A 21,155-nucleotide genomic window follows, 5' to 3' on the forward strand; every position below is an offset into this window, starting at 1 on the left:
GCAAGCCTGCCGGGAACCAGCCCCTCCGGCTGCAGGTGAACCCAGGTGCCAGAGGGACCTGAACGGGACAGCAGTGTGTGGCCGGCCTCGCTTTCCCCATCCAAGGCCAACGTCTTCTACAGCCCTTGCCACACCGCCCCTCGTCTCCAAGCAAAGTGGTTTCTCCACTCAGGTTCCCTGGTGCCCGTTCAGGACAAGGATGCCTCCCGGTAAGAAAGAGGAGAGCCGGCGGGGCTCACCCAGCCCGGGGGCCCTGGCAGACAAGCCGGCACTGGGCCTGTGGACCACGGCCCTCTCCTGCCCCCACCGGCACCGTCTGCCCTCTGTCTGCTGACCCCCACCTCCCAGGAGACAAATCCAGCCCGAGGACCGCCTCGGGGTCAGCCTGGGAAGATCTGGGTGTTACCACAGGTGAGGGAAGACACAAGGGGTGTTCTCGACTCCCAAATCTGACGACCCAAGTCTGGGAGGCGAGAGGAAGATGGGAGGAAATGCAGGGTGTGCATTTGCACGTCTTCTTAAGAGTAGAGGTGGGTGGGTGACCCAGGGACTCGGGCGGAGACCTGACGCCTTCAAGGGAGCCGGGAGGAGGATCCGAGAGAACCAGAGCAAACCCACAAAAGCACAGGGGCGGCGGGAGGTGCCGGAGACCTACGTGTGCGGGTCCTCCAGGGCCCCCACCCTTCGCTCTGTGTGTGTGTGTGTGCGCGTGTGTGTGTGTGTGTGTGAGTGTGTACAATGGTTAAAAACCTTGGTGAATATGGCTTACGTGTCTTCTTAGGGTGAGGAGGGCCATGGGGACGGCGCTCCCCTTGCTGGCTGACGGGTGAGAGGCCGTACCACCTCCTGGGTGGGGTCCGGGGCTCGCTTTTGGGATCCAGGTTCGGGCACACAGCGGGGAGCAGACAGGGTGCCGAGGGCAGGCATGGACGCATCCACAAAGGGACAAGGACAGAAGCGGTTTCAGTCAATGACAGCACCTTTCGCATATCAATTCATCTGCTTATTCGAGAAAGGTAAACGTCCACTACATTGCGGGAAGGTTCTGGGGACTTGGACTTAGAGCAATGAGCCAACCTAGTTCCTGCTCGCATGGAGCTGACTGCAGCAGGGAGGGGTTCACTGAGGAATTCTGGTGACAGCCATGTGGTCTCGCTGGGATCAGCGGGCTCGTCCAGCAGCTTAGGACCAAGCCAAGTGAGGCCCGCGGTGGAGGGGCTATGCCCGAGCCACCCCGGATAAGCAAGCCTCCGTTCCCTTGGCCTGTCCTTAGATTTCCCATGTGTCCCACGGGTGTGTAGGGAAACAAGGCCCTCGATTTGTCCGTGAACTTGGTCTCGACTCTTCCGGGCAGAGGAGGAAGAACTTCCTGCTGGTCGGTCTCCCCACTGGTAACTCCAGGAGAGGGGTTGACGTCACCAAGGGGACGGGGCGGCACCCCCGGGGGAATGGCTAGGGATCCTTTTCTGGTTAGCGGCCAAGCTGGACTGGGAGCCCTGGCCTCCAGACTCCGTCCTCAACCTCCCTCCCACCCAGATCCTCCCGCTTGATCCCTTGCTGTGACCTCCGCCTGAGATCCCGGAGGAGGCCCGGGAATGTCTCCCAGGAAGGAGGGGCTACGTGGTCGAGCATGTGTTAGCACCCTGGAAGGAGCAGGAACAGGGCTCCCCAGACCTTCATCTCCAAGGGCAGGTGGAGGCAGGGCCTCAAGCCCAGTGAGTGCATGCACCTCCCATTTGTTACCAGAGGGCAGAACCTTCTGTCTGGAGCAAGGGCCAGCGTTTTCCCGGGAGCCCAGCAGACGGCTCTGGAGAGCTCAGGGTAGACCCAGACATCCATGTCAGGCCCCGCGGGGCCTCGGTATCGGGACTGGGCGACAACAGGAGACGTGTCTCTGTGGACAGATGCCAGGTCTCAGGCCACCTGCCACGGGCTCTGCCCTCCAAGTTCTGGGTGACCTTGGACAAAACCTCGGTGTTCCCTGCTATAAAAAGAAGCGATGGGTTCCTCATGGGCTCGTCAAGCTGTGCTTCTGGGATTGGGGGTCGGGCCTCTAGGGGGCCGTGGACGTTCGGGGAGTCCACGCCTCATCCCGGTGTCACCCTGAGCAGCTCTGTCCCGTGTTTGCCACACAGGGCTTCTGCCTTAGGTACCGTCGGGACAGCGTACGCCCGCCCCCATATAGGTGAGGTTTAAAACCGTAAGGGCAGGTGAGCCCTGGGCCAAGCCTGTCCCTCCGGGTCTCTGCTCCTCTGTTCCTTGTTGTCCTGTGCGCTCAGGGGGGACCAGTGGGTATGCAGTCTGGTTGCTCAGTCTACGGGAGTCCAGCTGAACCTGCAGGTCATTCTTTTACCAAATCCCATCGTCCCGCACTCGCTAAGTCCAGGCCTCGACCCACAGCCCCCATCCTGTCCCTGATCCCACGCTGGTCATGGGGAGCAAATCTGCAAGCTCCTCTGAGACCAGCAGGCCGGGACCCCAGGAGCAGACCCAGGGAGAGGAGAGGGCTCCCCCTGCATCCGGCAGAGGAGCTGAGGGTGGGGCAAGGGGCCCAGACCCACATGTGAACGAGGGCATGTTCGGAGGGGCCTGTGTGCCCAGCAGGCTCACCCTGGGCTGGAGAGAAGGCCTTGCACTTTGGAGAAGGCTGGGAGGGACGAAGGTCCAGCCTCCCTCATCCACTGAGGCGGTTGGGGCCGCCTTTCCGTTCAGGCTCCACAGGCTGGGACCTGGGGCAGGTGGTCTGGACCTTCTGGACTCGTGCTTCCTTGCAGGCACATGTGCAGAGGCCTCCTCCCAGACTCGTCAGAGGGGACACGGCACAGGAAGATTCAGACCCTGCAAAGGAAGATGCCACGTGGGGGACCCCGTAGGGTCGTGCTCACTGAAGAGGTCATGGTGCTCAGCACACAGCAGGGACCTGAGTTCCCCAGCTGAATTAGGGAAGGAGGAAGGGAAGGAGGGAGGGAAGGGAAACCATAGAAGTGGGGTCTACCCCAGATCAGGTCAGAGGTCCGGTCAGAGGGCGTCACAACTCGGGCCCTGGAAGGGGGCACGGGACACGTCCTTCTGTCCCTCCAGTACTGACCTGCCTCCACGTGGGACCTGTTGACCTCCTGGATCGTCTCCACCTCCTCCGCAAACAACGCTGAGTGTTCCCAGAAGGGGGACAGTGGGTAGGGGCCAAAGAGGGGCTACCGGAATCCTGTGCCCTGGGGGACTCTGGGACAGCCTTCCAGGTGGCCCTTTATGTCCTCCAGGCACCAGGCCACGATTCCACCTCATGTCTCAGGGAATGTGCCCACCCATCTAGAAGGCCCGTTACATCCCCATGTCACAGATGGGGACACCGAGGCTAATAGCACAGCCTGGGTCACTAGTAAGACGAGCTGGTCAGGAAGCCCATCTCCTTGACTTTGGATTGTCCTACCCGCAGGCGTGCATCTTGGCGTCCTGGAGCACGGGGTCCCTCTTCCTGGGAAACCCCACCACCTGCCGGGGGCCCCCACTTAACTCTGGGGAGCAGAGCTGACCAACGCGCCTGGGGCCCCACATGGGGCTGGGGAAGGGCCGACTCCGGGCTCTGGGGGCTCTCCCAGTATTGGGCCAGCCGGTCCCCTGCAGGACGAGGACTTCTCGCTGGGGATCGGCTGGGGCCTCTGCTTCCTCACGTGGATACCTAGGGTGCCGGTCCCCAGGCCAGAAACCTGCCCATCTGAAGGCCACCAGCGCTGCCTCTCTGGGGTCTCGCTTGCCCGAGTCCCACCCCGGGACGTCCCGCATCTCTGACGCCTGCTCCCATGAAGGTCGCCTCCCCTTGGACTGGGACGGGTCTGGCCTCCATCCCAGGTAACGCACGGATTTGGAGCATTATTTGGCCCAGAGGCCTGTGAAACGTTCTGGCCTTGGGTCGTGAGGGATGCTCTCCCCCCTGTGGTGTGACCGTCCAGCCTTCCGCATCTCCCGGTTTCTGTTTGGGCCACGGGAGGACCAGCCGTGTCCTCTCTCGTGGCAGGCTGTGGTGTCACGGCACAAACAGGGGTCTCCACCCCGAGACCGTGCCCATTGTCACCGAAGGGGCCTCTTTTAACCCACCTAATCTTGAATCCATTGTGATTTCAAGGTCAAAGGAGAAAAAGTCTATTTCAAACGACCACAAAGTACGAAAATGAATCTGTCCCATATGAAAGTTCGGTGCGGACCCAAAGTATCTCTGGCGAGATTCCACTTGAAGGAAACCTCCAGAGTAGGTAACGGAACACGGAGAGAAAGCAGACTGGGGGTTCCCAGGGGCTGGCGGGGGCACGAATGGGGAGTGAGGGCTCCGGGTACACGGTGACCTTTGGGGACCGAATTATTCTGCAACAATATTCTGTGGCGTGGTTCACAGAATCGTGAGCATGCCCAGTGCTCAGGAATTGCACAACATAAAAAAAAATAAAATTTTTATTGAAGATTAATGTGGATTTTAAACAAACCATGAGCAAATAAAGTAACAGCTACAAAGTAGAGGAGAGAAAGGATAAGGGAGAAGAGGAAGACTCATTCTGGTGGGGGGGCGGAGACTGGGATTGGAGCAAGAATTAGAAATACAATAAACACCCCTCGAAGGCCTTCGGGCCCTTGATTTGTGGCCGGCATCCCTGCGGGAGCAAGGGCGGTGGCAGGAACGGTGTCGGGAGCAGAAGCAGGACCCAGCTGACTCTGCTCAGGTGCCCGCTGTCCCAGCACAGGTCCCAGGTCACCTGCTGGCTCTCCGGCCCCAGCAGGAGTCGCCCCAGACTCCACCCCTGCCTGCAGAGACGCCGAGGACCCCGATGCTGTTGGGTTGGTCTCTGGAGCCGCACCGGCTTCTGCTCCTGCCCCGGACTCTTGAGAAGGAAACAGAGTGATGGTTGCAGCGGCTCCAAGGCCTCAGGGTGAGAGGAGGGATGGTCCCCCACCCACCCAGCGCGGGCCCCCCACCCAGCGCGGGCCTCTCCAGGGGCCTTTGCAGAGACACAACTCACCCCAGAGCCTCCCCGAGAAGCCGCGGCCAGGAACCCACACCAGAACCTCTGCCCTCTTGCAGGCCGCAGCCCTGGGCTCTCAGTCTCTGCTCCCGGCCCCACACCAGCCCCTGGGGGCTTCTCCCTGGGAGGCCCAGCACCGCCCTGGTCCCATAAACACACATCTGCCACCCCAGCCTTCTCACCCTCGGGCTCTGGCTCCGGGGGCTCCGAGTCCTGATCCCAGGACCGGTGAACCAGGACCCTGTGGAGGGGCCAGGGCGGTGAAGGAGGCCTTCCCAGGCCAACTCTAGGCTCTGCTTCCGGAGACCTCCATGTGGCCACTCTCTCCCTGGGTCCAGGGTGGCCCTCCTGGGCGACGGGGCACACGCACAACTCTGTAGGGCAGGTGAATCGGGATTCGGCCAGACGTTTCCCGATTTCATCGGTTGATTTCTGTAAAGACAGTGACCCGCGGACGGCCTAGAGACATCACAGCCCTCCCCAGTCATCCTCACAGTCAGTCCTTCCACCCTCTCCACCTGTGGCTCCCAAATCGGACACAGACCTGAATGTGCACAGACCTGCCCCTGGGACACAGTGACATCCACCAGCAGGGCTTGTGATGAACCTCCAGAACAAGAGGACCACCCCAGCAGACCCTGTCCCTCCCATCGACCCTTGACGGGGATGTGAGCCTGACCCGCCCACCAGGCATCTGACCCCTTCATCAGTCTGCCCCTGCTCAGGTGGGCCCTCCACACACGACCCCTCCTTCCACACAGACACACACGCACACACACACACACACACACACACGGGGGGCATGGGGCCGCACAGGTCAGATCAGAGTGGTGTCGGGCTGGACTGGATGTCTCTAGGTCTCCCTGTGTTACCTTTGGGTCCCTGCGAGATAGAGACCTGAGGCGTCCTGTGCACGACCTGACCCACTGTCTCAAGGGTCGGGAAGCATCGCAGCCTCGGGCTCCCCTGAGCCGGCAGCCGGCGGACACGGGCACACAACAGGAGAACATGTTCGTCAGGCGAAGGTGTCCCAACGAATGAGCCCAGTCGGGCGCTGTCTCCAGAACGTGGGTGCCTGGTGACCCGGGTTCCGAGTTCTGTTGGGCTCTGTTACCAGGGAGGTGAGGTCACTTCCTGGGGCCCCCTTACCCGGCTTCCTGCTCCCACAAGAGCCCCTCCCAGTCTGCAAAGGGCTCCCCTCCATCCCATGCCCTGTCCCTACAGTGACACCAACACAGCCCAGACATGTTCCCGCGAGGCCTGGTGCAGCCGGGGCCGTGGCTTTGGGGCCACAGCGCTGGGTTCAGACCTGGGATTTCCTCCTGACCAGTGCTGGGGCCCTGCACAGACCCCGTGCCTCCTAGGGTCCCCCGGTCTCCCGGTCTGCACAGTGGGGTCCTTGTGGCATCTACTTGTAGGGGCGCCATCAGGGAGACACCGTAGACACGTCCCGTGCCTGCTATCCCATGAGGCTCGTGGGCACACGTGGCCGTGGAAAGATGAGGAAGGGGTGGGCCTGGCACGGAACACACTCACGCGGGCCTGGGTCTGCTCCGGGTCCAGGCACAGCCACCCCTCCTGCCTGGGTCCCAGGCCCGGGGGAAGGTGGAGGTGAACTCGTTCACACCCTGTGCCCACCGGACACGCACGCCAGGGGCTCCATTACATTTGGGCTCGGGTCCCAGTGCCTGGTCTGGGCCTACTTGCTGGGCGGTCCCCACTGTGGCTCCCAGCCTTCCCGAATCCTGGTCCCACGTCCCTCTGTCACCCCTCCCGTCCCGGGTGGGCTGCCCATGTGACCGGGTTTAAGGGCTAGTATATAATGACTGGGTGTCATTTCCAGGCCGATGCATGGAATTTCTGCTTTCCTCTCTCCTGGGTCCATTCTCTGTCTCTGCCTCGGACTCTGTCTGTCTCTGTGTGTCTCGCAGGAGCAGGGCCTGTGGGCTCCAGGGTCCAGGTGACAACCCTCAGAAGCCTCCCTTGTGGCCCGTGTCCCTCTCCCGGCCCGGTGCTCAGCTCCCTCACGAGGCCTCCTCGGCCCAGCCAGGGCACTGCCTGGGGAACCACTTCCTAATGAGGACCCGAGGCTCCGACAGGGAGGATCTTGACCTCGGTCCCCACACCAGGGTCCATGCTTGGCCACGTGCTGCGCACCCAGGTCCTCGGTCCTCCAAGCCCCCAGGCTGCCCTCTGCTCAGAAGGACCTTGAGGGAGTAGGAAGCGTTTTCCCAGGAGGGGAGAACAGAGGACCAGGGATGAAGATCCCAGGACACAGAGTCATCTATGAGCCTATGGGGCACTTGGGACACTGTCTACGCAGCCCAGTTTAGGAGGAGGAAGCTGAGTCCTTCTGTGCTGTAGCCCCATCCGCACTTCCTAGCTCCAGGGGCCCAAGGTGTTGGACACAGGACCCCAGACCACATCCTCCTCTAGTTCCTGGCAATCCCCCCGGACACCTTGGGGACCTCCTGACTCTCAGCCGGCATGTCCTCCTCCCCATGCTCTGGGTCCTGGGCTATTGCCAAAAATCCTGATGTCCCTGCCCCATGGCCCCACTGCCTCCAGCCTTTCTCTTCTTTCCCCCGTATTACCCACCCCCTCCCAGTGTGGACTCCCCTCTGATCCCCAGCTGGGCAGTCAGTGTCAGCGTGTGTGTGTGTTTCTGTGCGTGTGAGCCTTTCTGGAGATGCCCAGAGGTCACAGCCTCACAAGGACGGGGTGGATAGGGAAGCCCCGGCCTCTCAGGGGCTCTCATTCCCAGGGGGAATGCCATGTGGGGGTAGAGGCTGGCCTAGGACTGGAGACCAGCCCTGCTCCTTAGACCCTGCACACCTCGCATGTCCTGGGCCAGTCCTTGCCTCTCCTGACCTCAGTGTCCCCACTGTCCCTGAGGATCAGATGGGGAAGTGCATCAGCATGCACCTGCACCTGGCAAGCTGCGGTGACCCCGACTCCTTACCTGACATCCGGAGCCCCCTGAGAACTGGTCCAGATGCCCCCCCCAGTGTGTTCCCCTCCCCCCTCCCTAGTGTTTTCCTCCCCCAGGGAGCCCACCATCCCTGGCCCCTCAGAGCCCCCTGCTACCACTGCCTCACTTCATGGTTCTTCTTGTTCCCCGAGCGCAGAAGGGACCTAAGGCTGTGAGTGGTCCAGGGAAGCCAGGTTAGCGTGATGCTGGGCACCCAGCCTGGCAAAAGGAGGGGTCCTGGACACAGCTGCAGTGTAGGGGTGGCCTGGGATGCCAGCTGAGGTAGAAATTGCCTGGAAGCCTCATCCACTCCTGTCTGTAGTTGCTTATCTACCCAACAACCCAAACCTGGACAGTGGCCCTGTGGATGGCTGGTGTCCACAACAGGTAGAAGGTTCCTCTGGGTAACTAGAAAAGAGATCAAAGGCAACCTAAATATCTTAGATCGAAAGAAATTATAACGATAGAGGAAACAGAGGAGCCCTCGAGAAAATCGGTGAAAACAACATTCTTTCTTCTAGAGATTTACAAAATTGACAGAATAGACAAAAACTGAACAATTTCGTACCAGGAAATTGGCTGAGATGAAACGCATCAATTCTGAGACACACACAAACTACCAGAACTGACTCCAGAAGAGATGGAAACCGCGAGCAGACCTGGAATACGTGCAGAGACTGAAGCGGTACCAAGAGCTTTCCAACAAAGCCAACCCCAGAGCCTGACGCTCTCACTGGTGCTTTGGCCAACACGGTTCAAGAAGGATCCGTCGTTGCAGGACGAGCTTTGACAAAATCTACAACCTTTCATGACAAGTGCTGCCAATGAAATAGAAATAGGAGATTGCATTATGACAAAGGGTATTTAGGAAAAAACTCACATGTGTGTCATTCTCAGTGGTTAAACACTGACCGTTCTCCCCTTATGATGGTGAGTAAGGGAAGGATGCCCTCTTCCAACACCTCATTTCCACAGCGTAATGGAAGTTTGGTCACAGCTACTACACAAGATGGATAATTTAAAAGTTCTCGAATGGACAAGAAGGAAAATACGTGTATATATTCCATGACCTTACGGGCAAAATATCATGGAATAAAAACATTCTGTGTGAGATTATAATACTTTCACCAAGCTATGGGCAGAGAAGTCCAACACATAGGGATCAATGGAATCCAACTGGGAATCAATGAATAAATCCGTACGGGTATGGTCACTTGTTTATGAACATGGGTGCCAAGACCGTTCCGTGCGGTAAAAACGGAGTATTCGCAAACGGTGTTGGGAAACCAGATTCCACGCAGAAAAGCGTGAACTCAGAACATTACCTGACACCACGGAAAACAATGATCTCCAGGGGCACCTGGGTGGTTCAGGCAGTGAGTGGGTCATCCAACGTCAGCCCACGTCATACCTCCCAGTTCAGGAGTTTGAGCCTTGTAGCTGGCTCGTTGCCGTCATCATGGACCCCGCTTCGGATCCTCTGTCCTCCCCCCCACCGCCGCTTGCCCACTCATGCTCTCCCTCTCAAATATAAGGAAAACATTTTCTCAAGGGCAAAAATCTTAACGCCCCAGAAATCAATAAAGAGCACTTAGAGGGTAATCTTCATTCCCTTGGGTTTGGCAGTCGTGTCTCTAATGTAGCACCGGAGGCAAGGCAACCAAGGAGAAAAGAGACACACGGGACTTCATCATTGCCAAAACGTTTTGTGAATGCCTGACAATCTCAAACGAATGTAAAGAAAACCCAAAGAATGGTAGGAAATGTTGGCGCACCGTAATTCTGATAAGGGTATTGCATCTGGAATATACAAAGAAAAGGAAATGCAACCCGACACCGCACCACCACAGTAACCCGCCTTCCCACACCCACAAGGAGGGGCTCTACTGAATACACCGACATCACACCTGTTGGGGAGGATTTCGAGAACTCGGAACCCGCTTACGTAGCCGAGGGAGACGTAAAATGGTGGAGCCTCTGTAGCAGAACGTTTGGCACGTTCTCGAAGAGTCGGGCGTATGCGTATCATTTCACCCAAGTTGTCTATCGTATAACCAGAAGAATCGAGTTCGGGTGCTCTAACGAAAGCCTGTACGTCAATACTCATAGCAGCACCATTCACAATAGCCCTTTATTCGTTCGGGCACAAAGGACTGAAGTGTGGATACGGGCTACAGTGTGATGAACTCGGTGTTTGTTTCTTCAGAGAGAGAGAACGTACACAGAGTGTGAGGGGCAGAGGGAGAGGGAGAGAGAATCTGAAGCGGGGTCCACGCCCAGCACAGAGCCCGTCTCTGGGTTCCACTTCGTGACCCTGAGATCATGTCCTGAGCTGCAGTCAAGAGTCTGATGTGTAAGCAACTGAGCCTCCCAGGCGCCCCCGACATAGGCGAACTAGAAAACGTTATACTAAGTGGCAGAAACCAGACACAAAATACCACACGCTGTAGGATCCCACCCGTGTGAAAAACTCACAATGAGAAGTAAAGAAATAGTGACGGGAGCCACGTCGCTGGTTGCCGGGGAGCACGGGGGGTCGGCAAGAGCAAGCACCTGACCCTCGGCGGGGACTGGTTTTCTGCCTGGGGTGATGGGGATGTTTGGAACTAGATAGCGGTGATGGCGCCCGGCAGAGGAAGCCTAGTTAAGGTCAGGGACTTGTACCATGTTAAATGTTCAAAAGGAGAAAGTCGAGGGGCACCTGGGGGGCTCAGTCAGTGCCACGTCCGACCTCGGCTCGGATCATGATCTCACGGTTCGTGAGTTCGAGCCCCGCGTCGGGCTCTGTGCTGACAGCGTGGAGCCTGGAGCCTGTTTCAGATTCTGTGTCTCCTTCCCTCTCTGCCCCTCCCCCGCTCGCACTCTGTGTCTCTCTCTGTCTCAAAAATAGACGTTCAAAAAATTAAAGCGAGAAAGTCCATTTTATATTACATTTAAGACATCAATACACGTACTAGTGAAAAGCAACAAACCAAGAAAAGAGAAAGAATGCCTTCCCGGATGAGGACGGGAAGACTCCGGTCTGGAGCTGGCACTGGCCGTGTCTCGTAAGCGGTGCCGAGGCAGGCGGGAGCCGGGTCTGGCTCTGGAGCAGGTGCTGGCGGGGGTCTCGCCGTGTCGAGGGCACCGGCTCTGCGTCAGGAGGGGATGCGAGAGCGAATGCGGGGCCGGCTCTAGTCTGGGCCTTTGGCTGGCTCTGTCTCCGCGAACGTGTCAGAGCGGGTCACGGCCCTGGAGCTGGGAGCCCAGCCGACACCGGGGCGGGTGACAGAGCGTCTCTGTCTCTGCAGTCCCCGGGCAGTAACCTGGGACCTGTGCGGGGACAGCGGGCACCTGAGCACAGTCAGCTGGGTCCTGCTTCTGCTCCCGACACCGTTCCTGCCACCGCCCTTGCTCCCGCAGGGATGCCGGCCACAAATCAAGGGCCCGAAGGCCTTCGAGGGGTGTTTATTGTATTTCTAATTCTTGCTCCAATCCCAGTCTCCGCCCCCCCACCAGAATGAGTCTTCCTCTTCTCCCTTATCCTTTCTCTCCTCTACTTTGTAGCTGTTACTTTATTTGCTCATGGTTTGCTTAAAATCCACAGTAATCTTCAATAAAAATTTTATTTTTTTTTATGTTGTGCAATTCCTGAGCACTGGGCATGCTCACGATTCTGTGAACCACGCCACAGAATATTGTTGCAGAATAATTCGGTCCCCAAAGGTCACCGTGTACCCGGAGCCCTCACTCCCCATTCGTGCCCCCGCCAGCCCCTGGGAACCCCCAGTCTGCTTTCTCTCCGTGTTCCGTTACCTACTCTGGAGGTTTCCTTCAAGTGGAATCTCGCCAGAGATACTTTGGGTCCGCATCGACCTTTCATATGGGACAGATTTATTTTCATACTTTGTGGTCGTTTGAAATAGACTTTTTCTCCTTTGACCTTGAAATCACAATGGATTAAAGATTAGGTGGGTTAAAAGAGGCCCCTTCGGTGACAATGGGCATGGTCTTGGGTGGAGACCCCTGTGCGTGCTGTGACACCACACCCTGACGCCAGCAGGGACACGGCTGGTCCTCCCGTGGCCCAAACAGAAACCGGGAGATGCGGAAGGCTGGACGGTCACACCACAGAGGGGAGAGCATCCCTCACGACCCAGGGCCAGAACGGTTCACAGGCCTCTGGGCCAAATAATGCTCCAAATCAGTGCATTCCCCGGGATGGAGGCCAGACCCGTCCCAGTCCAAGGGGAGGCGACCCCTGTGAGAGCAGGCATCAGAGATGCGGGGCGTCCCGGGGAGGGACTCGGGCAAGTGAAACCCAGGGAGGCAGCGCTAGTTGCCTTCAGACGGGCAGGTTTCTGCTCTGGGAACCAGCCAGCCAGGTGACAAGGTGAGGAAGCACAGGTCCCCAGAGACAAGTGTGACGGAATCCCGTCTCCGGGAGAGAGTCCTCAGGCAGAGAGGAGGGACCGGGGGCTCCAGGGGGACGCGGCCAGCCTGCCGGGAACCAGCCCCTCCGGCTGAGGGTGCACTCGGGTGGCAGAGGGACCTGAACGGGACAGCAGTGCGTGGCCGGCCTCGCTTTCCCCATCCAAGGCCAACGTCCTCTGCAGCCGTTGCCACTCTGCCCCTCGTCTCAAAGCAAAGTGGTCTCTTCACTCAGGTTCCCTGGTGCCCGTTCAGGACAAGGATGCCTCCCGGCAAGAAAGAGGAGAGCCGGCGGGGCTCACCCAGCCCGGGGGCCCTGGCAGACAAGCCGGCACTGGGCCTGTGGACCACGGCCCTCTCCTGCCCCCACCGGCACCGTCTGCCCTCTGTCCGCTGACCCCCACCTCCCAGGAGACGAATTCAGCCCGAGGACCGCCTCGGGGACGGCCTGGGAAGCGCTGGGTGTTAGGACAGTTGAGGGAAGACACAAGGGGTGTTCTCGACTCCCAAATCTGACGACCCAAGTCTGGGAGGCGAGAGGAAGATGGGAGGAAATTCAGGGTGTGCATTTGCACGTCTTCCTAAGAGTAGAGGTGGGTGGGTGACCCAGGGACTCGGGCGGAGACCTGACGCCTTCAAGGGAGCCGGGAGGAGGATCCGAGAGAACCAGAGCAAACCCACAAAAGCACAGGGGCGGCGGGAGGTGCCGGAGACCTACGTGTGCGGGTCCTCCAGGGCCCCCACACTTCACTCTATGTGTGTGTGTGTGTGTGTACGATAGTTAAAAACCTTGGTGAATATGGCTTACGTGTCTTCTTAGGGTGAGGAGGGCCATGGGGACGGCGCTCCCCCTTGCTGGCTGTGGCCCAGAGGCCCTGGGTGGGGTCCGGGGCTCGCTTTTGGGATCCAGGTGCGTGCACACAGCGGGGAGCAGACAGGGTGCTGAGGGCAGGCAAGGACGCATCCACAAAGGGATAAGGACAGAAGCGGTTTCTGCTCTGGGGGGTGGGGCAGAGGCTGTTAGGGTCTTGTGCTTGGATTTGGGGAACTGCGGCTGGCAAGGCAAGCTGTCCCGGTGACGCCCCCTCAGGGCGCCCGAGTCCACCTGCCCCTGGGGGAGCACCTGCGACCCTCCTCTCTGCCTGAGGGCTCTGTCCTGCCCCAGGGGCGCCTCCTCTCCTGCCAGCCGGGGCCAGCCTGCCACCTGAGAGCGCAGGTACCCCGAATGCCCTGGGGACAGGGCCGGTCCGGGTAGGACACCGTCTCCCAGCGGACTTGAGCGCCAGGCCGCCACGGTGCTCCCCCTCCTCCTCCGGGCTGCGTGGGCCCAGGTCCTCCTCTGCCAGGGACCACCCTCTGTCCAGGCTCCACACGCTGGCACTTGGGGCAGGTCGTCTGGACCTTCTGGACTCGTGCTTCCTTGTCGGGAACGTGAGCAGAGGCCTCCCTCCCAGACTCGCCAGAGGGGACACGGCCAGGAACATTCACTCCCTGCAAAGGAAGATGCCACGTGGGGGACCTATCGGGTCCTGCTCAGTGGAGATTTCACGGTGCTCAGCACACAGCAGGGACCTGAGTTCCCCAGCTGAATTAGGGAAGGAGGAAGGGAAGGAGGCAGGGAGGGAAACCATAGAAGCAGGGTCCACACCAGGTCAGGTAAGAGGTCCGGTCAGAGGGCGTCACAACTCGGGCCCTGGAAGGGGGCACGGGACACGTCCTTCTGTCCCTCCAGCGCTGACCTTCCTCCACGTGGGACCTGTTGACCTCCTGGATCGTCTCCAACTCCTCCGCAAACAACGCTGAGTGTTCCCAGAAGGGGGTGGGCAGGCAGGGGCCAAAGAGGGGCTACCGGAGTCCTGTGCCCTGGGGGACTCTGGGACAGCCTTCCAGGTGGCCCTTTATGTCCTCCAGGCACCAGGCCACGATTCCACCTCATCTCTCAGGGAATGCGACAACCCATCTAGAAGGCCCGTTACGTCCCCATGTCACAGAGGGGGACACCGAGGCTAATAGCACGGCCTGGGTCACTGGTAAGATGACCTGGGTCAGGAAGCCCATCTCTTGACTTCGGATTGTCTTACCCGCAGGCGTGCATCTTGGTGTCCTGGGGCTCGGGGTCCCTCTTCCTGGGGGACCCTACCACCCGCTGAGGCCCCCCCTGAACTCTGGGGAGCAGAGCTGACCACCCTGCCTGGGGCCCCACATGGGGCTGGGGAAGGGCCAACTCCGGGCTCTGGGGGCTCTCCCTGTATTGGGCCAGCAGGTCCCCTGCAGGACAAGGACTTCTCGCTGGGGATCGGCTGGGGCCTCTGCTTCTTCACGTGGACACCTAGGCTGCCGGTCCCCAGACCAGAAACCTGCCTGTCTGAAGGCCACCAGCGCTGCCTCCCTCGGGTCTCACTTGCCCGAGTCCACCCCGGGACGTCCCGCATCTCTGACGCCTGCTCCCATGGGGGTCGCCTCCCCTTGGACTGGGACGGGTCTGGCCTCCATCCGGGGGAACGCACTGATTTGGAGCAATATTTGGCCCAGAGGCCTGTGAACCGTTCTAGCCCTGGGTCGTGAGGGATGCTCTCCCCTCTGTGGTGTGACCGTCCAGCCTTCCGCATCTCCCGGTTTCTGTTTGGGCCACGGGAGGACCAGCCGTGTCCTGTCTGGCTTCAGGCTGTGGTGTCACAGCACGCACAGGGGTCTCCACCCCAAGACCATGCCCATTGTCACCAAAGGGGCCTCTTTTTTCCTACCTAATACTTCATCCATTGTGATTTCAAGGTCAAAGGAGAAAAAGTCTATTTCAAACGGCCACAAAGTACAAAAATGAATCTGTCTTGTCTGAAAAGTCAGTGCAGACCCAAAGGTATCCCTTGTGAGATTCCACTTAAAGGAAACCTCCAGAGTAGGTAACGGAACACGGAGAGAAAGCAGACTGGGGGTTCCCAGGGGCTGGTGGGGGACGAATCGGGAGTGAGGGCTTGGGGTACACGGTGACCCTTGGGGACCGAGATGTTCTGCAGCAAAATTCTGTGGCGTGGTTCACAGCGTTGTGAGCGTACCCAGTGCTCAGGAATTGCACAATGTAAAATAAATAAAACTTTTTATTGAAGATTAACATAGATTATAATTAATGAACAAATAAAGTAACAGCTAAAAAGTAGAAGAGAAAAAGGATAAGGGAGAAGAGGAAGAGATATTCTGGTGGAGGGTCGGAGTCAGGGATTAGAGAATAAATTTGAAATAAAACATAACAAAAATAAAGTAAAATAAACACCCCGTGTAGGCCTTCAGGCCCTTGATTTCTGACTGGCATCCATATGGGAGCAAGGGCGGGGGCAGGGGCAGGGAGAAGGGCGTTGACAGGGGCGGGGGCAGGGGCGGGGAGAAGGGCAGTGGCAGGAACAGTGTTGGGAGCAGAAGCAGGAACAGTGGAACCAGGAGAAGCAGGAGCAGAAGCAGGACCCAGCTGACTCTGCTCAGGTGCCCGCTGTCCCTGCACAGGTCCCAGGTCACCTGCTGGCTCCCGGGCCCCTGTAGGAGTCGCCCCAGACACCACCACTGCCTGCAGAGCCCCCGAGGCCCCCATGCTGTTGGGTTGGTCTCTGGAGCCTCACCGGCTTCTGCTCCTGCCCCGGACTCTTGAGAAGGAAACAGAGTGATGGTTGCAGTGGCTCCAAGGCGTCAGGGTGAGAGGAGGGTAGGTCCCAGCTCACACCAGCGCCAGCCTCTCCAGGGGCCTTTGGGACACACAACTCACCCCAGAGCCTCCCCGAGAAGCCACGGCCAGGAACCCACACCAGGACCTCTGCCCCCTTGCAGTCCACAGCCCGGGGCTCTGCGTCTATGCTCCCGGCCCCACACCAGCCCCCGGGGGTTCCTCCCTGGGTGGCCCAGCACCCCCCAGCCCCGTGAACACACATCTGCCACCCCAGCCTTCTCACCCTCGGGCTCTGGCTCCGGGGGCTCCGGGGGCTCCGGGTCCTGGTCCCAAGACCCGTGAACCAGGACCCTGTGGGGGGGCCGGGGCGGTGAAGGAGGCCTTCCCAGGCCATCTCCAGGCTCTGCTTCCCAAGACCTCCGTGTGGCCACTCTCTCCCCGGGTCCAGGGTGGCCCTCCTGGGCGACGGGGCACACGCACAACTCTGTAGGTCAGGTGAATCGGGATTCCGACAGTCGCCTCCCGATTTCATCGGTTGATTTCTGTAAAGACAGTGACCCGCGGACGGCCCGGAGACATCACAGCCCCGCCCAGCCATCCTCAATGTCCTTCCGCCCTCTCTCCCCGCTGCTCCCAGATCGGACACAGACCTGAATGTGCACAGACCTACCCCTGGGACACAGTGACATCCACCAGCAGGGCTCTGGATGAACCTTGGGGACAAGAGGGCCACCCCAGCACAGCCTGTCCCTGCCTTCCAGACTTGACTGGGGTGTGAGCCTGACCCGCCCACCAGGCATCTAACCCCTTCATCAGCCTGCACCTGCTCAGGTGGGCCCTCCACACACGACCCCTCCTTCCACGCGCACACACACACACACACACACGGGAGGGGACCTGGGGTCGCACAGGTCAGATCAGAGCACTGTTGGGATGGACTGGCTGTCTCTGGGTCTCCCTGTGTTACCTTTGGGTCCCTGCGAGCTAGAGACCTGAGGCGTCCAGTGCACGACCTGACCCACTGTCTCCAGGGTCGGGAAGCGTCGCGGCCACAGGCTCCCGTGAGCCGGCAGCCACGGGACACGGGCACACAACAGGAGAACATGTTCGTCAGGCAAAGGTGTCCCAACGAATGAGCCCAGTCAGGCGCTGTCTCCAGAAGGTGGGTGCCTGGTGACCCGGGTTGTGAGTTCAATTGGGCTCTGTGACCAGAGGGGTGAGGTCACTTCCTGTGGCCCCCTTACCCAGCTTCCTGGTCCTACAAGAGCCCCTCCCAGGCTGCAAAGGGCTCCCCTCCACCCCATGCCCTGTCCCTACAGTGACACCAACACAGCCCAGACACATCCCCGCGAGGCCTGGTGCAGCCGGGGCCGCGGCTCTGGGGCCACAGAGCTGGGTTCAGACCTGGGTTTTCCTCCTGACCAGTGCTGGGACCCCGCACACACCCTGTGCCTCCTGGGGCCACCCGGTCTCCCCGTCTGCACAGTGAGGTCCTTGTGGCATCTACTTGTAGGGGCGCCATCAGGGAGCCACCTGTAGACACGTCCCGTGCCTGCTATCCCATGAGGCTCGTGGGCACACGTGGCCGTGGAAGGATGAGGAAGGGGTGGGCCTGGCACGGAACACACTCACGCGGGCCTGGGTCTGCTCCGGGTCCAGGCACAGCCACCCCTCCTGCCTAGGTCCCGGGCCCCGCGGGAGGTGGAGGTGAACTCGTTCAGACCCTGTGCCCACCGGACACGCACTCCAGGGGCTCATTGCATTTGGGCTCGGGTCCCGTTGCCTGGTCTGGGCCTAGGTGCTGGGCGGTCCCCACTGTGGCTCCCAGCCTTCCCGATTCCTGGTCCCACATCCCTCTGTCCACCCTCCCCTCCCGGGTGGACGGCCCGTGTGACCGGGTTCTAAGGGCTAGAACATGATGACCGGGTGTCATTTCCTGGCCAATTCATGGAATTTCTGGTTTCCTCTCTCCTGGGTCCATTCTCTGTCTCTGCCTCGGACTCTGTCTGTCTCTGTGTGTCTTGCAGGAGCAGGGCCTGTCGGCTCCAGGGTCCAGGTGACAACCCTCAGAAGCCTCCCTTGTGGACCATGTCCTTCATCAAGCCCGGGGCTCAGGTCCCTCACGAGGCCTCCTCGGCCCAGCCAGGGCACTGCCTGGGGAACCACTTCCTAATGAGTACCCGAGGCTCCAACAGGGAGGATCTTGACCTCGGTCCCCACACCAGGGTCCATGCTTGGCCACGTGCTGCACACCCAGGTCCTCGGTCCTCCAAGCCCCCAGGCTGCCCTCCGCTCAGAAGGACCTTGAGGGAGTAGGAAGCGTTTTCCCAGGAGGGGAGATCAGAGGGCCAGGGATGAAGATACCAAGACACAGACTCATCTATGAGCCTGTGGGACCCTTGGGACACTGTCTACTCAGCCCAGTTTACAGAAGAGGGGACGTGTCTGGGCTGTGTTGGTGTCACTGTAGGGACAGGGCATGGGGTGGAGCGGAGCCCTTTGCAGCCTGGGAGGGGCTCTTGTAGGAGCAGGAAACCGGGTAAGGGGACCCCAGGATGTGACCTCACCTCCCTGGTCACAGAGCCCAATTGAACTCAGAGCCCAGGTCACCAGGCACCCACGTTCTGGAGACAGCGCCCGACTGGGCTCATTCGTTGGGACGCCTATGCCTGACGAACTTGTTCTCCTGTTGCGTGCCCGTGTCCCTTGGCCACCGGCTCAGGGGAGCCCGCGGCCGCGACGCTTCCCGACCATGGACAGTAGGTCAGGTCGTGCACTGGACGCCTCAGGTCTCTAGCTCGCAGGGACCCAAAGGTAACTCAGGAGACCCAGAGACAGCCGGTCCAGCCCGATACCGCTCTGATCTGACTTGTGCGGCCCTAGGTCCCCTCCCGTTTGTGTGTGTGTGTGTGTGTGTGTGTGTGTGCATGTGGAAGGAAGGGTCGTGTGTGGAGGGCCCACCTGAGCAGGTGCAGGCTGATGAAGGGGTCAGATGCCTGGTGGGTGGGTCAGGCTCACACCCCGGTCAAGGCTGGACGGCAGGGACATGTTGTGCTCGGGTGGCCCTCTTGTCCCCAAGGTTCATCCAGAGCCCTGATGGTGGATGTCACTGTGTCCCAGGCGCAGGGCTGTGCACACTCAGGTCTGTGTCCGATCTGGGAGCAGCAGGGAGAGAGGGCGGAAGGACACTGAGGATGGCCGGGTGGGGCTGTGATGTCTCCGGGCCGTCCGCGGGTCACTGTCTTTACAGAAATCAACCGATGAAATCGGGAAACGTCTGGCCGAATCCCGATTCACCTGCCCTACAGAGTTGTGCGTGTGCCCCGTCGCCCAGGAGAGCCACCCTGGACCCGGGGAGAGAGTGGCTGCACAGAGGTTTTGGGAAGCAGGGCCTGGACTTGGCCTGGGAAGGCCTCCTTCAGCGCCCCGGCGCCGCTGTAAGGTCCTCGTTCACTGGTCCTGGGACCGGTACTTGGAGTCCCCGGAGTCAGAGCCCGAGGGTGAGAAGGCTGGGGGTGGGGGATGGGATGCTCGGGGCCTGGGAAGTGCTGGGCAACCCAGGGAGGAGCCCCTGGGGGCTGGTGTGGGGCCAGGAGCAGAGACTGAGAGCCCCAGCTGCAGACTGCAGGGGAGCAGAGGTCCTGGTGTGGGTTCCTGGCCGCGGTTTTTCGGGGCGGCTCTGGGTTGAGTTGTGTGTCTGCAAAGGCCCCTGGAGAGGCCGGCACGGGGGGGACCTTCCCTCCTCTCACCCTGAGGCCTTGGAGCCGCTGCAACCGTCACTCTGTTTCCTTCTCAAGAGTCCGCCGCAGGAGCAAAAGCCGGGTGGGCTCCAGAGCCCGGCCCAACGGTATCGGGGGTCTCGGCGTATCTGCAGGCAGGCGTGGTATCTGGAGCGACTCCTGCAGGGACCCGGTTGCCAGCAGGCGACCTGGGACCTGTGCGGGGACAGCGGGCACCTGAGCAGAGTCAGCTGGGTCCTGCTTCTGCTGGTTCCACTGTTCCTGCTTCTGCTCCCAACACTGTTCCTGCCATCGCCCTTCTCCCCGCCCCTGCCACTGCCCTTGCTCCCACATGGATGTCGGCCAAAAATCAAGGGACTGAAGACCTATACAGGGTGCCTTTGTTATTTTCTTTTATTTTTTGTTTATGATACTTTATTTCAAATTTATTCTCCAATCCCTGAGCCCGACCTCCCACCAAAATGTCTCTTCCTCTTCTCCCTTATCCTTTTTCTCTTCTACTTTTAGCTGTTATTTTATTTATTCATTAGTTATAATCTATATTAATCTTCAATAAAATGTTTTATTTATTTTACATTGTGCGATTCCTGAGCACTGGGTACGCTCACAACGCTGTGAACCATGCCAAAGAATTTTGTTGCAGAATATCACGGTCCCCAAGGGTCACTGTGTACCCGGAGCCCTCACTCCCCATTCGTGCCCCCGCCAGCCCCTGGGAACCCCCAGTCTGCTTTCTCTCCGTGTTCCGTTACCTACTCTGGAGGTTTCCTTCAAGTGGAATCTCGCCAGAGATACCTTTGGGTCTGCACCGACTTTCTAAGATGGGACAGATTCATTTTTGTAGTTTGTGGTTTTTTGAAATAGACTTTTTCTCGTTTGATATTGAATCACAATGGATTAAAGATAAGGTGGGAAAAAAGAGTCCCTCTCACCCACAGCCAGCAAGGGGGAGCGCCGTCCCCATGGCCCTCCTCACCCTAAGAAGACACATAAGCCATATTCACAAAGGTTTTTAACCACAGCACACACACACACACACACACACACACACACACACACACACATAGAGCGAAGGGTGGGGGCCCTGGAGGACCCGCACACGTAGGTCTCCGGCACCTCCCGCCGCCCCTGTGCTTTTGTGGGTTTGCTCTGGTTCTCTCGGACCCTCCTCCCGGCTCCCTTGAAGGTGCCAGGTCTCTGCCCGAGTCCCTGCGTCACCCACCCACCTCTACTCTTAGGAAGACGTGCAAATGCACACCCTGCATTTCCTCCCATCTTCCTCTCGCCTCCCAGACTTGGGTCGTCAGATTTGGGAGTCGAGAACTCCCCTTGTGTCTTCCCTCACCTGTCCTTCCACCCAGCTCTCCCCA

The 21,155-nt window shown here is 59.6% G+C and overlaps 1 protein-coding gene across 3 annotated transcripts in view; it reads left to right on the top strand.

Annotated features, from left to right (window-relative positions):
* LOC131491130 (uncharacterized) overlaps positions 1-20,354 on the top strand; it is a 36,953-nt gene extending 16,599 nt beyond the window's left edge. For 2 of the 3 annotated variants that reach the window (XR_009251321.1, XR_009251322.1), the window contains 2 exons: positions 19,296-19,545; positions 19,843-20,354. Coding sequence is in view for 1 of the 3 variants with exons in the window: in XM_058693658.1 (XP_058549641.1) it covers positions 18,973-19,545; positions 19,843-20,292 (1,023 nt within the window). In the remaining 2 variants the exon portion in view is untranslated. Of the gene's footprint in view, positions 1-18,830; positions 19,546-19,842 lie in introns of those variants that run through there. The other variant, XM_058693658.1, reaches the window with a different exon arrangement.
* Positions 20,355-21,155: the final 801 nt, after the last annotated feature.

This window comes from Neofelis nebulosa, chromosome 12 (genome assembly GCF_028018385.1).
Source record: "Neofelis nebulosa isolate mNeoNeb1 chromosome 12, mNeoNeb1.pri, whole genome shotgun sequence".
NCBI lineage: Eukaryota > Metazoa > Chordata > Mammalia > Carnivora > Felidae > Neofelis > Neofelis nebulosa.